The sequence below is a fragment of the Hydra vulgaris genome, chromosome 05 (assembly GCF_038396675.1).
Source record: "Hydra vulgaris chromosome 05, alternate assembly HydraT2T_AEP".
NCBI lineage: Eukaryota > Metazoa > Cnidaria > Hydrozoa > Anthoathecata > Hydridae > Hydra > Hydra vulgaris.
The window spans coordinates 37,883,173-37,900,000 of record NC_088924.1 but is presented as its reverse complement, the minus strand read 5'-3'; the positions used below and the strand labels follow the sequence as shown (position 1 = coordinate 37,900,000).

Below are 16,828 nucleotides of genomic sequence, written 5' to 3'. Positions count from 1 at the left end.
ATTGCGATAACGATTGGCTGAAAAAAATTGAGTTTTATCTGAATTAAAGTTTACCAGCCACTGTGAGCCCCATGCTGTAGCAGAAGTGAGATCCTTTTCAAGCTCAAATGCCCCCTCCAAGCAATCAGAGGGTGTTGGTTTCTTATCACGACAAGAATAAATGGTAGTATCATCAGCAAACAATGCCACCTTAGATGTGAGAATATCTGGAAGATCGTTAATGTAAATTAAAAAGAGTATAGGGCCAAGGATAGAACCTTGAGGAACCCCTGAAGTTACAGAATAAGAAGAAGAGTGTTGTCCATCGAGGACAACTTTTATGCTACGATTGGAAAGGAAGGATTCAATGATCTTAAAGATGTTGCCGGATACACCATAAGAAGAAAGCTTATGGAGAAGACCAGCATGCCAAACTTTATCAAACGCTTTTGAAATGTCAAGAGCGATGGCCTTAACCTCTCCACCTTCATCTAATGCACGATAAAACCTGTCAGTTATTACTGTTAGCAAATCAGCTGTAGAACGAGAAGATCGAAATCCATATTGATGGTCAGAAAGTAAGTTATTAGATTCAAGATGAGAAATTAAGTGTTTGTTAATTAAAGATTCAAAAACCTTGCTTATGATAGAAAAAAGACTTATGGGACGGTAGTTAGACGAATCAGATCGCTCCCCAGAATTTTTGAAGATAGGGATAACAGATGCGGCTTTCCAGCAGGCTGGAAAACAAGACTCTGATAAGCACTTGTTGAATAGTTTCGAGAGTATAGACGACAGCTCCGGAGAACACTTCTGCAAGACAATAACAGTTATGTTGTCTGGGACACAAGCTGTAGAAGAGTCTAGGCAGGAAATCACTTTAGATACAGATGCTGGAGTGATATAAATGTCAAGCAATGGATCAGCCAGTTTGTTGGCAACATCAGGTAGAACGCAACTAGTGGAATCAAGAGATGATATTGATGAAAAGTTTTTAGCAAACAATTCAGCTTTGTCTTTAGATAAGGTGACAAAATCTGAACCATACAAGAGAGGTGGAATTATAGATTTGCCCTTGATATTATTAAAGATTCTCCAGAAGTCACGAGAGCCTAATTTTTGAGATGAGATACGAGATTTCATGACCTGAGAATAGCGGGTTTTGGCGTTAGACAAAACCTTTTTACAGTTGTTTCGAGCAGTAATAAACAGACGCCTGTTTTCTGGAGAATAGTTTTGCTGATAAATATGGAAGTAACGGTTTCGATTGGCAATCGCAGCAGCACAGTGTGAGGAAAACCATGGAGGAGAGTGAGGCTTGACCTGGAATCGTCGAGAGGGAATAAAAGATTCCATGCCAGCCTGAATCCACGAAGTTATGTAAGAAGCACATTTGTCGACAGGAAGTTGAAAGATTTCTACCCGAGGGCCATCGCGAAGAAAGTCACAGAAAGAATCCCAGTCAGCTTTACTGTAGTTGAACGAGGTTCGGTAATAGGGGGATTCAGGTGATAAAGAAGAATGAGATATTAGTTTTAGAGAGATAAAACCGTGATCAGAAGAACCTAAGGGTGAATGCGGAGAAACTGAGCACTGACTAGGATCAGAAACAAGACATAAGTCGAGTAGAGAAGGTAAATGATTAGGGTTGTCAGGAAAGCGAGTTGGAAAGTTGACTATTTGAGTTAGGGATTAAGAAAGGCAAAAGTTGTGGGCTTTAATGCCTGCAGAGTCACTGACACTAGAGCCAAGCCATTCAGAGTGGTGAGCATTAAAGTCACCGACAACAACTATATTAGCTGATGGATAAAGAGAGAGGGCTTGGTCAATATGATCAGAAATAACATCAAAAAGAGTGCAGTCTTGAGATGAAGGAGAGCGATATAGAACAAAGAGAAAGGCAATAGAGTGAAGTGGTGCTAAACGAAAGCACATGAAAGAATAGTCTGTGGATTCAAACCTAGTTTCACGACAAACAGGTGAATTCTTACGAATGTAAATGCCCAGGCCAAGCATGTGACTATTGGAGTCTTTACGAATTAGAGGAAGATAACCATCAACACTAAGATCACAAGATGAGACAGCCGAACTTAAATTAGTCTCACAAAGAGCAAGTAGGTCTGGTGAACTTTGCAAGAGATAAGACTCAACAGAAGAAAAGTTACTTCGAAGACCACGAATATTAGTGAATGATAGGTTTAGAGAACTTGGTGATGATGATGGTTTTTTGTGTTTTATAGTTTTTGGTACTTTATTCATTTTTAAATTAGATTGACGAACTTGACTCAAAGCATAGATAGTACTCAGAACACCGTTTAATAGCCCAAGCAATTGCCTCACTAACTAATAAACCCTAAGCCGTAACAAAGGGCTCCAAATGTGGCCTCGGCAATGCACACCAAAAGTACAAACAGGGACACCATCCATGCGCAACATGGCACTGTTAATACTTTGATATTTTTCAGCTGTTGATGGAATCAGCCTCTCTGAGAGCTACCACAGAGTTCGGGAAACCTGACTACCAGCTGGCCTCAGAACCATAAAACTGAGTTTTAGAGCTGTACCCTCATTAGGAGATAATAGAATGAGTTGCCTAGTCATAAAAACAGTGACACAAGCAAACCCATGCATTGAGTCAAGAAGATCCAGCATTCAACATCCTAAACTGGAAACAATGTGTTAAAAATACATCTGCGCCAGCCTAATAGATGAAGAAGAGGTGCGAGGCTGGTCAACAGATAGAATCTGTTTACCCCTTAAGTCTTTGCCTAGGAGGCCTTCTTCAAGACAGTAGCCGGGTGCATTTAACATCTGCCCAAGATGAGTATTTTTATCGAGACACCACCTCTAGCCTTTACTCAACCAAGAGCCCCAAGGCAGGGGGTGTTTTAAATCGGAGTTGGCATCTCCTAGCCTTTGCCTAAAAAGGCGTATCCTACAAGGCAGCAGAACATGAAGCAGATTGTACTGGGTTACATGTTACCAGTAGCAGGATAACCTGATCTGACAACAGGATAACCTGATCTGACAAAAAGGTTGACTTATCTGAGAAGATTGTCTCATCTGAGAAGGTTGTCTCATCTGAGATGCAAATCTAAAATAATGCTTATTTTAAGTTATAATATTTATAAAATATTTTAAAATAAGTTATGAATATGAATGCAAATAAAAATACTTTTTCCCAAACCTCAGCAGACCAGTGACAATAGTTTCGAGCCCACTCACATCATTTTTTTTCATGAGTGAAGTTAATTTTGGTTTCTTGACACGGCAACACATTAATCACTCTTCTTTCAGCCTTCTGTGAATGGTCCAGTCTGACACAACAATACCAGCTTCATGGATAAGCTTACATTTGTTCAATATGTTTTATGGGTTTTTTTCTGTTTCTAGGGAGATATTTTGGAATATATGGTCCGCTTTTGGTGTTGTCTTGTGTTTAGAAGGTGGTCTCCTTGGAGCAAACTCTTCCTCTGTATCAATTTTTTATGGGTTGTCCATAATGTACCTACGCTCATTAGGGGGAGGGGGAAGGTCTTCAAAAAGCGTACAAAAGTGTATGGTTGAAAGGGTTCAATTTAAAAGTACGTACATCGATTTTCTAATTTATCACAATTAACAAGCTAATCAATAGAAAAGTTAAAATTCTGACTAAAGATCATAGTTTGCCAACATAAAAAGATGTATGGTATAGGGAGTAGAGGGTATAGTATCCCTCTATGCACAAACATACATGGGCGCCCGCAGGATTTTTGGATGTTTGGGTAGGAAGGAGTGTATAAAGCCATTTAGGGCTTTTTTTTTTGTTCCCAGGCTTCCGCCATCCCAATTTTTTGCAAGGCCTCTTTGTCACAGCTGCACAATATCTAGTTAAACAATATTATAACTTAAAAGCAATTATTTGTTGCAATTTAAACATATTGAAAAAAAAAAAAAAAAAAATCAAGTTTTGGCTTCTATTACAATAACAAATTTGTTATTAAACAAGTTAAAATAAAAATCTACTTTCAATTATAACCAAATGTAGAACAACTTTATTCATGATTATTCAAACATAAGAAATTTCAACTATCTTAGATCAAAACTTCTTTTTTTAATTTCATGTTGCACTTGAGTTGCATTTTATGATTGTATTTCAAATATATTTCACAAAAAAAATTACAGCATCCTGTAATAAATTAATTGAAAAACACATTATAGATGACTTTTAAACTTTACTACGGTGTGATTTATAACTTTACATGAAAATACATTCTACCATACACTATTTAATAAAATGGTTATCAAAATGATGTTGCCTAAAATAAAACGCATGTTTTATGGCAAAGCATAATTGATAAATTATATTAATTAACTGATAAATGAACATGTAAATAAAATTATAACAAAATAACAGAGGTAAGAAATGAAGTTTATGTGAAACCTGCAAGTGAACTATTTTACGGGAGATTTAGCATAATTTTTGTGTCAAAAATATATAATGCCTTAATTTTTAATTAACATTTGTTAAAGTAATGTATTTTCCGTTAATAGTCATTAATCAACACAGACCAACTCTAAAAACAAAACATATTTACTATTAAAACTCTTAAATAAAAAAATTTCTTAAAGTCTTAAACTAATAATAATTTATAAACAATCTTAATATGACATGATTAATGTTTAACAAATTCATTTGAACTCATTGTTATGCTTGTTGGGGTCATTCACATGACATCAAACTCTTATTCACTATGGCTAACGTTTGATATCTTTTTTTATATCTTTGTTAATATATGTCAGGGGCGGATCCAGGATTTTTATTGACTGTAGCAAAAATGCCATAAATATTTTTTTGTTTAAAAAAAAAAAAAGGTCCTCTCTTTTCACATTTGCCAACAGTACTAAGTCCAAGTTTGCCATCTGTACTATATATGATCTACATATGCCGATTTGCTGGTCTAATAGTGTTAAATTTGTGGGGGAGGGTATCACACACCATTCGCGCCAGTCTTGGATGTACAGTGGCTTATAGTAATACATGAGGTCCCTACCACTGCTTTCTTCTTCTGTCCGTTTCGATGTATTTACATTTAGTTTTTGGTATTCCTATTGCCAGTCAATGTATTTATGCCAAATAATACCCAAAACTATATTATATAAGTTTATCTATATATTTAAATCAACAAAATATTTGTGGTTGTTAAAATGTTTTGGTCTGCAAAAAAATTGGAGGTTGATGTTTGAAAATGAAAACGACAAATTTAATCTAAATTGGTTCAAAATTCAATTATTCTATTTAATTAAAATTTATTTTAAAACACATTATGCTTTATTTTAATGGCTTACCTTATAAAATATCTAAAAATTAAAATAGACACTGTAATGATTTATATAAATTTATAAAAACAATTTACAAATATTTTCACATTTTTAATAAAAAACTTCATTACTTCATTACAATAAACATTTTGTCAAATAATGAAAAAAAGTTTCAAATCAAATAAAAAGTAGAACTAAAGTAACTAAACTTTTATATAAAAATATATTGCTTTAAATAAATAAGGAATGCATTTAAAACCCTACAACAGCAAACTTCAGACATATTACAATTAACAGTTCTCAGCAAGTAATAAAAACAAAAGTGTTAATGAATAAATATCTAAGAATCAAATGTCAACCGAACAAAACAATTCTTAATATGGTTGTTTTTTGTTTAAAACAACATAGTTCTTTGTTTGATTTTGGTGTAGAAAGTTTTCAGTGATTTTCTATAAGTTAATATAGGAAAGTATATTGTGATAACACTCAATTTCAATTAAGAAATGCATTAAAGCATAAAAGTATTGAGTATGGAAGTCAAACAAACTTCATCTTTAATCAAATTGAAGAAAAGCCATGGAACAGTATTGTCAAAAGGACTTTTTAATCCACCTATTTTAAATAATTTTGAATATTGACCAAAGTTTAAAAAAATAAAACATTATACTGGTCAAAATTTCATATTCGCTAAACAAATCATAATTTCAAAATACATATTAATGTAAACAAGAGACTTCTTTGGTTTCAAAGAACACTTAAAAAATATGTCTAAAGATACTTTTCTTAAATTTCTAAATATTTTTTTAAGTAGTTCTGTAACAAATTTTCCTAACATAATATATTTGTAACAAAGTTTAACTAATATAATTGTAACAGTGTTTCTCTTAATAGCGTTTTAACATTATATAGTATTCTCTTAATATAACATTAATATAACATTATATAACATTCTCTTAACAGCGTTGTAACATAATATAATTGTAACAGTGTGTTGATATTTTATGCCTATTTTCTGATTTTTTTCATGCATAATGCTGTATCGCAAATATCCAAAACAAACTTTCTTTGTTTATCATTTAGATCTCTGAGGAAGCTTTTTGATCATTACTGAATCTAAAATATCTGCCCACACTTTTTAGATTTAAAGTTTTCCATTCCGTGACAATAAGTTTAATAAAATCACCAGTCTTGTTAATGTTTGAGATAGTAGAACTCTAGGGTGATTAAGAAGACCATTGTAAGTATTGTCAGAAAAAAACGTTTTACTTTCTGAGTTCATTATTTTTTATGTTTTTGATAACATGGACTAAAGTCAAACAACAAAAGAGTTCCATCTGTAGTTAACCAAATTTTTTCATAAAATGTTAGAGTTAGATTTTTATCACATATAACTTTCAATAGCAAAGCCTTTGCTTTGCTATTTGACTCTCTTATTTGATTCTAAACTTAAATGAATTTGATCACATAAAAATTAGGAATTTATTTGTTTACAGGTTTTTACAACATTTTTAAAAGAAATTTAGGATATATGTTTGATTAAATAAATTTCTAAAAAATTTTTTAAAATTTTTTAGAAATTTATTTAATCAAACATATATCTTGTATTACAAGTTATGATAACATCTCAATCACTTTTCGAAAGAGAATTCATATCATTGGTTTTCCAAAAACAGCAACTTCCTGATACAATAATATTTTTGTAACATACACCTTGTCACAGAGAATAATAGTTCCTAGTAAATATTTTCAAAGTAAAAAAAAAAAGTAGTAAAAAAAGTACTATAAAGTTTTTTAGAATAAACTAAAAATCTATCTGAGAGGAAAATTGTGCAAAATGTTATTTTAGTTTAACCTTTTTGAAGTTTTGATGCCAATCAGATCATATAATAAAGTGTTGTTAGACGCTTTAAAACTCATATTAGGTAAACATTCTATCCAACGTGTTTTCTTCTCTTTGTCTCTGGGAAATCTATAAATTTTTTAAAACGTTTTTAAATTGTTTGACTTCTTCAATGATAAACAACTTGTAGAACAGCAATAAACACATTTCATCATTTTTCATAAGCCCAAATAAGTTTCACCATTTTCATAAAAGACTAAATAAAGAAACCAACAGACCATTTAATTTGTTTGATTTAGTCCTTATAATTATAAAACCTTTTCATTTAATGATTGCTATCCACTTCATTAAAAAAAAATTTAAAAACCGAGAGTGGATATTTAACGGATATTCTTTCTTTGCTACATAAGTTCTTTTTTTGCTACAGGTTCTCGCTTGATGACTTTTAGTCACTGTGTAAGACCTCCTTGTTAATAAAAAGATTGCAGCTAAATAGCCTAAATATATAATAAATTATCGGAGGTATGTATAGAGTTGTTTCAAAACATGACAAATTGATTTTTGCTACAGTTGCTACAGTCAATATGCCATTTTATTTAACTCCCAGTTCAATTTAAGTTGATACGCTGTGAAATGTTTAACATTCTTTCAAAATTTTATGGGCATGTAAGGCAAAACCCATTAAAAACATGGGTTTTTTGGTCAAGCATTTCAATTTTCCGAATAAAATATTTGATGTAATCATATAATCAATAACTCAATGAAAATTGGCAGAATGACAGAAAATACTTACAAAACATTTATGAAAATATTTAAAAAACATTTATTGACAGAAAGTCAGAAAATACTTGCAAAACATTTATGGTTATTGAAACATAAGTTTTTTGCAAAATTTTAGACCAAAATTACAATTTTAATTTTATATTGCACTTGAAATTTTTAAGTTAAAAGTTTGCCTGTCAAGTTGTTTTTCATGTTGAAAAGCATTTTACAACTGTATATTTAATTTATTTCACAACATATTCTAAAAAAATAATGTATCAGCCTCTTATAATTAATTGAAATTTTTATTATACACAAATAACTTTATCATGATTGCAAATTAGAAAATCTTAAAACATTTTTGACAATGAAAATGCTCTCCACTATTATGCGTCTTATAATTTACTACTGAACTGCTATTGCATAATTAAAATATTACTCTATTACATAAATAACATACATGCAAAGCATGATGCTTTCAAAAACTTGACAAAAACAAAAAAGAAGTTAGTTAACATTTGCCAACCTCTTTTATCGTAGCAAAATTATTTGTCAAAAGAATATCTGAATATTTCTATCAAAATATTTAAACATTTTTTTCATAGATATTTCATGACTAATGAATATTTAAAAAAAACTTGGAGCCAATAGAGGCAGTACAATTTTTTTAAAAGTTAGTGGCAGTACGTCTTTTTAAAAGTTTTTTAAAAATTTATCTAATTTCTTTAAAAATCATTGGTGTCCATCTTTCTATACCATTGGTGTCCATCTTTTTATACCATTTGGCGTCCATCTTCTAACTAGCCATAAACCATTAATGGAAGTTGCATGTCAATCCCAGTAGAAAACCAGATTTAATTTGCGGCATTATCTTTACACCATATGGGACCCATATGTAACCCAGATCAATTCCTAGCCTGAACCCAATCCCAGTAATCTCAACTCAACCCTAGTCAATCCCAGTCAATTCCAGTTGGGAACCAGTTAGAATGATTAACTGGGTAAATAGCTTAATTAAACAAATTAATATCTTAATTAAACAAGCAACTTAATTAAACTTTACAAAAGTTTGTTGAGATTAGCTGACACAAAGAAAAGAAACTAATAATAAATAAAGTCGCAATGCATTTTCTACGGCCTGTTTAGAAGTGCGCAAATATTGGGAGGCCTGGAGTTGCTTTCTTTTATGAATCTTTTATGAATGCACTTATATATTGCCCCAAATTTTGTCTGGTCCTAACTTGACTATTAATTATAGGCAATTATTGAGCAAGCAATTTTAAAAGTTATAAAACCATATCAATTATTTGATTAATTTATTTAAAATATATTTGTTTTAATAATATCATTTTTCTTTTTAAGGTCTCTTTCATGTATAATGGTAGTGGTCAAATATACATAGACTCAGTTACAATATCAATCAATGGTATGTATTACCTTTTCAATTTCTTTTACCTTTTTATCTTGTAGTTTTTTGAGCTCAATCACTCTGAAAAGAATTTTTGCTGAGTCTTTGTGATGACCTGATCTTTTTTTAGAAAACCAGAAAATATTTTATCCAAATCAGAAAATATTTAATACAAAATTATTGCAAGTGGAAATGTAGTTAGTAAAGCATATGAAACTAAAGAATTTATATTAATTTAAACAGATTAATTTCAACATGGAAACTCTTCTATTGTTCTTGACAACTGATGCACACAATAATCTAGTTGTTAAGTTAAAATAAGCTATTAATAAGATTTCATTTAGACATATGTCAACATCACCAAAGTAGCACATTTTAGACAATTAATTAATTTACTTGACAAAATAATATATGATCCAAAAAAATAAAAAAATATAGTTTATTCAATTGATGCAGAATATTATAAAAACTTCCAATGAAAAAAATTAGACTTGCGAAAAATGCAAGACAGTAAACACTTGCATTACATAATATGTTGAAACATGAAAATGATGTAGTAAATTTAAAATACCTTGTACAGTTCTGTGTAAATATTTGTATATTAAGTTTGGTAATCTTTTTTTTGTGTGGAAATTTTTAAATCATATATAAACAAAAGGAATATATTATCAAATAGGTGGAACTTGCTATTTCTTTTGGAACTTCCGAAAAATGAAACGAAAAAGCTTATTGCTTTGCTTCAAATGCTCACAGTGAATCCATTCTTCAAGGACTAATTTAAAGCAAAGATAAAGGAAAAAAACTGATTGATTAGATAACTAATATTTACAAACCTTTGCTCACATCCAAGATTAGTAAAGTAGAACTTAGTAAGTTCTTAGAAGTCTAGATGGAAGTTCCAGAATTTTCTGTAGACTGGTAATCCATAGAAGGAATTGTGAAGGAGGTTGATTTTCTAAGATAGTTTACGCACAAGTATAATGAGATGGGTTTATAATGGCAACAATGACTCACAGAAAACTTCCTATTTTAGAATCTAAGCAGAAGTTGTTCAAGCTTGGAGCAATAAGTTCTAATTTTATTGTATAATTAAGATAATTAAGTTAGTTCATACAAATGACTTTTAAATGATCAAACAGTAAATGTAACAGTCTATTAACAATAAATAATGATTTTTTGTTTTTAATTTGATTTATTTGGGGTATATACTATTATATATATATATATATATATATATATATATATATATATATATATATATATATATATATATATATATATATATATATATATATATATATATATATATATATATATATATATATATATATATATTACCCATTTTGCAATTCCATAAATCAAAAACACCAAAGTGATCTAATGATTGACTTTCACCTCTGTTAATTGGTATGCTAATGGGTCCCAAAACTGGATACTTATAAGAATAAAGGATGAAACTCAAAATTCTTGGAACTGAACTTAAGGAATAAATATCTCTTTTATCAACAAAAGCAATTGTTAGAGCTTTGCCATCACTTTAATTATTAAGTTGTTTGTAGATTATCTGGGTTTTGTTATTAAGTTCAACTTTGATATGTAAATTTTTGAGTAACATAACAGTACCAAGTTTTAGTTTCAAGCAATGAACTGTTTTATTGGAGGGTGCAAAGCATAGTAAAAGCTGAAGAGAATTTTTTATTTCGTAAAATCATCTATTTTAGTAACATCTGCACTCAAACAAGTTTTAACATCACCTAATAGATAATACGTTTTTGCAAAGGGTTAAGGAACCACTTAGAATATTCCGATTTTCTATTTTAAACCTCTTAATGAGAATCATAAATTTTCCAATAAAAATCATTTGTGTATTTATAATGAAGAAAGGGTTTTGTGCTTCCACAGATGCAGCTGTTTGTTCTCTCAATAGAACTGGAAGGATTTAGCTAAAATCCTTGCACATAAGTATAACTTTTCTGTCTAAAGGATAAAAAATACATATTTTACATGATTTGGTAGATCTGCATTTTCCACTTAAGTTTGAAAAAGAAAATTTTTTATGGAAACACAAATAAACAAAATTACTATAGCTAATAAATTTACAGTTTCACTACAGACTGAAAAGGTCTTTGATGCACCCTTTTAAGGTTCTTCAACTTACATCAAACTTTTTTACTTTTTTAAACCTATCTACCTTGAATCATGTGTTGAAAGAAAAATTTAATTATTAACCTTGTTTATTATAAACTTGTGTATAATTATTACTAAAACCATAAACACATACCACAAATATAATTAATCGCAAAAAAAAGAATGTTTTGACAACAATCCTATTTACTCTTAAATAATAATTCATCATTTACTAGATACAATAACGAAAAAAAAAACCTTGCCCAAATAAATAAGACTGCAGTAATTTCAAGTAAATAAATATAGATTTTTTATTTCAATCATCAACTTTCAATTAAACAGCTCTGAAAAATGTATGAGCTTTATAAAATTTATAAAAAATACATATATGAAACTATATTACAAACATCATTAAAATTATAAAAAAAAGACACTTAAATACATTTAAAGTTATTCTTATATTTTTTTTTATATAGCAACCAAAAAAACAACAACTGACACATCAACAACATCAACTGAAACCTCAACATTACTACCAATACTTCATCAACATCTACCAAAACTCTAACAACTACAACTGGCACCTCAACAACTTCAACTGAATCCTCAACAAGTTTGACGGATACTTCATCAACTTCTATTGGCACCCTATCAACCCCAACAACTGACACATCAACAACTTCAACTGAATCAACAACAAGTTCTACCGATACTTCATCTACTTCTACTGACACCCCAATAACCCTAACAACTGACACATCAACAAGTATTAAATGTCCACTACAAATGTCCACTATCATTTTGAAGTCTACAAAGCATTTTGATGTTTAATTTTGCGCTAAATTCAAAGGTATCACTAATGGAAATTGTATTTAACAAAAAGTTAGCTAGACCCCATAAAGATTATAGAAAATGCGCTAGTGAAACTAATAGTAAAAAAACAGCCTTGGACTATTTCAAGCATGTCAAAGAATATAGTGTTTTTTACTTTGTTTAGTGTGCAAAACAAATTAAAACAGTTGGTGGCAGCAAGTGCATACTTTTTACGCATTTGCAAAGTGCTCACCAGTAAATATATTATAGTGATGCTAATGAAGGTACATGATCCAAAATACCTTTAAAAATTTTATGAAAGACCCAACAAGCATAAACCCAGTTACATTATATTTTAATAATAAAAGCAATACAAAGGTATGAAGTTCAGTTTAACATTGAACAAGTGGTATCCCCAAGTTACAAGATAAGAAGTTCAGTTTTTGAAAAATTGAAACATTGAAAAAAATGCTAATTCCTGAAGAATCAGTGATATATGAATGTTAACGTTCATGCAAATCGTAAGTTTGTAATGTTAGCCTTATTCGAGTACACATAAATATGCCTGCAGATAGATGTTAGGAAATTTCAAAGTCTAATAAAGCTTTGTTTAACCTGGATTTAAAGAACTTTTTTAGCAATACTACTGATGGAGCTGAAGTAATAAAGCAATTTGTAAAACTTTCACAGACTCAACATCAATTATTTATACTCTCGAGTCCTTAATATAAGGGGGGATCTAATAAATGGGGGGGGGGGTTAATAAAAGGGTGGGGAGGTGGGAATTTTTTTATGTTACAATATATATATTTTTTATAAAAATTTTCACTTAATAAATCCAAACTAATATTTTTTACAAAACACGCATAAAACCATTTAAATCTAGCGCTTGCGGTCAAATGCGCATTTTCTAATAGCTGTTTTATAATAGTTTCAATAGTATTTAATATGTTGATATAAGTTTTAAGTTTTTAAGCTTCTTTGGCCAATCAAGAATTACTTGGTCGCCATTTTTAAAGCCTGTTTACACTGAAAGTTTTTATCAATGACTAAAATAATCATTTTCTAATTTTTAAGGCCAATTTACACTGATTTTTTTTTTTTTTTTTTTTTGATAACAAGTAAAATTCAATAAACAGGTGGTTAGGTGGGTGGAAAAATTTTCTAAAAATTCCCCACCCACCTAAAAAATCTCCACACACCCCTCTTTTATTAGGGACTCGAGAGTAACATACAGCATTTAACTAGCTGTAGTTAAAGTTTTATACAAATTGGAGAGCTAGGAAATGAAAATGACCCAATTACAAACAGAATAAATTTATTCTGATTCTGCTGAAGAAACTGAATGTCATATAAGAATAAATCTTAACATTGATATATCATCTGAAATTCATACTAAATCAAGATATATATTCTTTGATAGAAAAAGTCAAAAAAGTTGTGAAAACTTTAAAAAAATCTCCCATTAAAAACGATTCCATTTTACAAAAACATGTAAAAGACATGGTTGCAAAAAAAATGTTGTTAGTTTTAAATTCTAAAATCAGGCAAAACAGTTTTTTAGATATGCTCAAGTTAGGTTGCGTGATTGTGTTTGAAAAAGTTTGATCGATTTTGAAGAAGACTTTATCTTTTGTTCTGCAGAAATAAATTTATTATCTGGTATAATTGATGCATTACACACAATCAAAAGAGCAATTGAAACAATTTGTTGTATCAATACTAATTTAATAACAACCAATTTCAAATTAAAATTTATGCTACACAAGTTATCAAAGAAAAGTCTAGCATTAGATATAGAAATAAAGGATATGTTAATTCTTGAGACAAAAAAGAGACATTATTCTGATGTTCTGAATTATGTTTACAATCGAAAAGAGCAAAGAGTTCTATTTCAAAGCTTATTATTCAACTTGCACAGCAATTTAAACAAAAAAAAGAAAATGCTTAGTGGATCAAGTAACAGATAAAACATTAAACAAAAAAAACATTATTGAAAATGACTGTTGTTTTGTTATGACACCATCAACAACAATCTTATCATAGAAAAACAAACTGCATAATAATTAGCAAAACTTCCTCACACTTTAAACATAGCCAAAACTGCATCTGATAGTCTTACCGTAAGAATAAAAAAAAAGCTTTTAAAGATTGCATTGGTTTAATTAACAGCATTTTAGAGGAAAGCATCTTGAACAAATTTATCAAGCTTTGTTAAGGATAAAAAAACATTTGTTTTTAATATCAGTATAACACCAATATTACCAGTATTGGAAAAAGTAGTTGCAATATTACGGATATTAGTAAAATGCGGTATTTTGCGAGTTTTAACGTTGGCAAAAGTAGTCATAATAGCATTCTCATTATATTTTTGGTACTACTTTTCTCGGAGTCCATAGTCAACGAGGCAATTTTACTGAAGGTTTAAAGACTGTCATACCCTCTCAAAGAAGGAAATTTTCAAGTTATAGTTGGTTTTTTGATTTGGTTTTTGATTGTTATTATTGTTCTTATTATTAATGTTATTATTATCAGTTCTCATGTTAAATAAAAAGTAAATTTCAAAAAACATTTGAAAGAAGTTGAAAAAATAAATGTAATATAAAAAAGTAAAATGACAACCTTGTACTAAGTATTCGCCATCTGACAATTGTTACAGGGATTTCTTTATTTGATGTGTTCAAAAAACAATAAGGTTTTTACCAATTGAACAGGGTATATATTATAAATAAAAAAATATACAAGCCATATACTGCTAATAAGATATCAACATCAATATGATGTTCAACTGTTACTTGTCTGTCAGTTGTAGTATTACAAAATTTCAATGCCAGCTTTTCAGCTCGAGGCATTGCAATTGTTGGTGTATTTCACAGAGTGTTGTCAAATGTAACTAAGGGTTGAACAGCCTCTTTGAACAAATGTGACAATATAATGATGGTTCCATTCAAAGTAGCATCTAAATTAGTAAAAAAAAAATTACAAAGCAACCTAAAAAACCATAAAAGATAAATAGACATAGTTTACACAATAGATTGCATTTAATTGAATAATAAACATTTTTAACTTTTTTTCCCTTCTCAAAACCAGTTGTGGAGACTGCTAACATTATTTTAAAAATATCATTAGTCTCCATATCATTAATTATCATTAGGTTATAGAAAAAAAAGTCTGTAGTTTCGGGATTTGATTTTCTCATTTTTGAAGATTTTAAATGCCATAAACGGCCACAACTGTTTTTACCACAAACGATAATTTTAAAAGTCTAACCATAGAAATATATATATATATGTACGTATGTGTATATATATATATGGAAATGAATTTTATATTAAATTATATTAAAAGTTACACTTACAACGAAAATTAGCTGATGTCATCAAATAAACATTGCATTAACTTCCTTAACAAACATTGCATTAGCTTCCTACTGCTGTTCCTCTTAAACTGCAGAAACCAACGGTTTCTGCAGTTTAAGAGGAACAGCAGTAGGAAGTTATAGTTATTTTTTATTTTATTTTTTAATAAATGTTTTCAATATTGTTAAAAATTAAAAAAAAAATAATAATAATTTATAATTTTTAACAATATTGAAAACATTTATTAAAAAAAAAAATAAAAAATCTTTATTTTTTTAATTTTGCTCTCTTTGTCATAATCAACTATAACTTTACTTGGTTGATCACTTTATATCGTTTCTTTATTTTACAAACTGGCCTTATTTTTCCCCTGAATGATACTTTGTTATGTTTAAGAATATACTCTACTTATATTTTATATATAACTAAAATTTTAAAATGATTTCAAAATAGCTTTAAGAGGAACAGCAGTAGCTTTAAAAGCTGCAATAACTGCTGCCGGCAAAAGTACTGGCTAATATCGAACTGGCCATGGTTTCATAGTTCGAACTTATCCAACTAATATATTCCCAGCACCGTTTAAATATGTTTTTGATGCACTACTACTAAGATCTAACACACTAGTAAATACAAAATTTTATTAATTTACACCCATGTGCTATATAACATTTCATGTTATATAGCACATGGGTGTTAATTAATCATTGTTATAAAGAAGATTGTATCAAATATAAGTTAAATCAGCTTTTTGTTGTGCAGGCAGTGCTTTGAGTTATTTTATGATTTCTAATAACATAACTTGCTTGCTTATTGTTCTACATAAATAAGAAACCATCGCTGTTGTTAAACATATCAAGGTTGTTCTGTCGATTTCTTATTCTACATTAAAAGTAAATTGTTTCTATTATAAGTGATTAATAATTTATTTATTGCTTCATTAAAATTTATTAAAATTATTATGATTTTACTTCTTTATGAATATTATTTTTTAAAGCTTAAAATTTTATTAATATAATAAATAAATTAACATGTTTGCTATAATTATTATGTGCATTTTTTGTCCAAGTACAACATACTATATTTAAAACATAATCATTTTTGGCTCAAATTTATTTAAAACACAAGTATCTGAGAGTATTAAAGAAGTGTCCATGTTGCAGCGTCTATGTGTCTAGAAGTTGAAAAGGACAAACTTATGTTAAAAGACATATTGACAAAGTTTCATTTTCTATAACTCTG

The 16,828-nt window shown here is 29.4% G+C and overlaps 2 protein-coding genes across 2 annotated transcripts in view; both read left to right on the top strand.

Annotated features, from left to right (window-relative positions):
- LOC136080836 (serine-rich adhesin for platelets-like) overlaps positions 1–16,828 on the top strand; it is an 82,286-nt gene that overhangs the window by 53,017 nt on the left and 12,441 nt on the right. The window contains 1 exon segment of the mRNA XM_065798094.1: positions 9,245–9,308. Coding sequence (XP_065654166.1) covers positions 9,245–9,308 — 64 coding nt within the window.
- Positions 11,952–12,263, top strand: LOC136079919 (uncharacterized; the record flags this gene model as incomplete). Its single annotated transcript, XM_065796592.1, has 1 exon — positions 11,952–12,263. A coding segment is annotated over one exon (297 nt), but the record flags the coding sequence as incomplete, so codon positions are not given.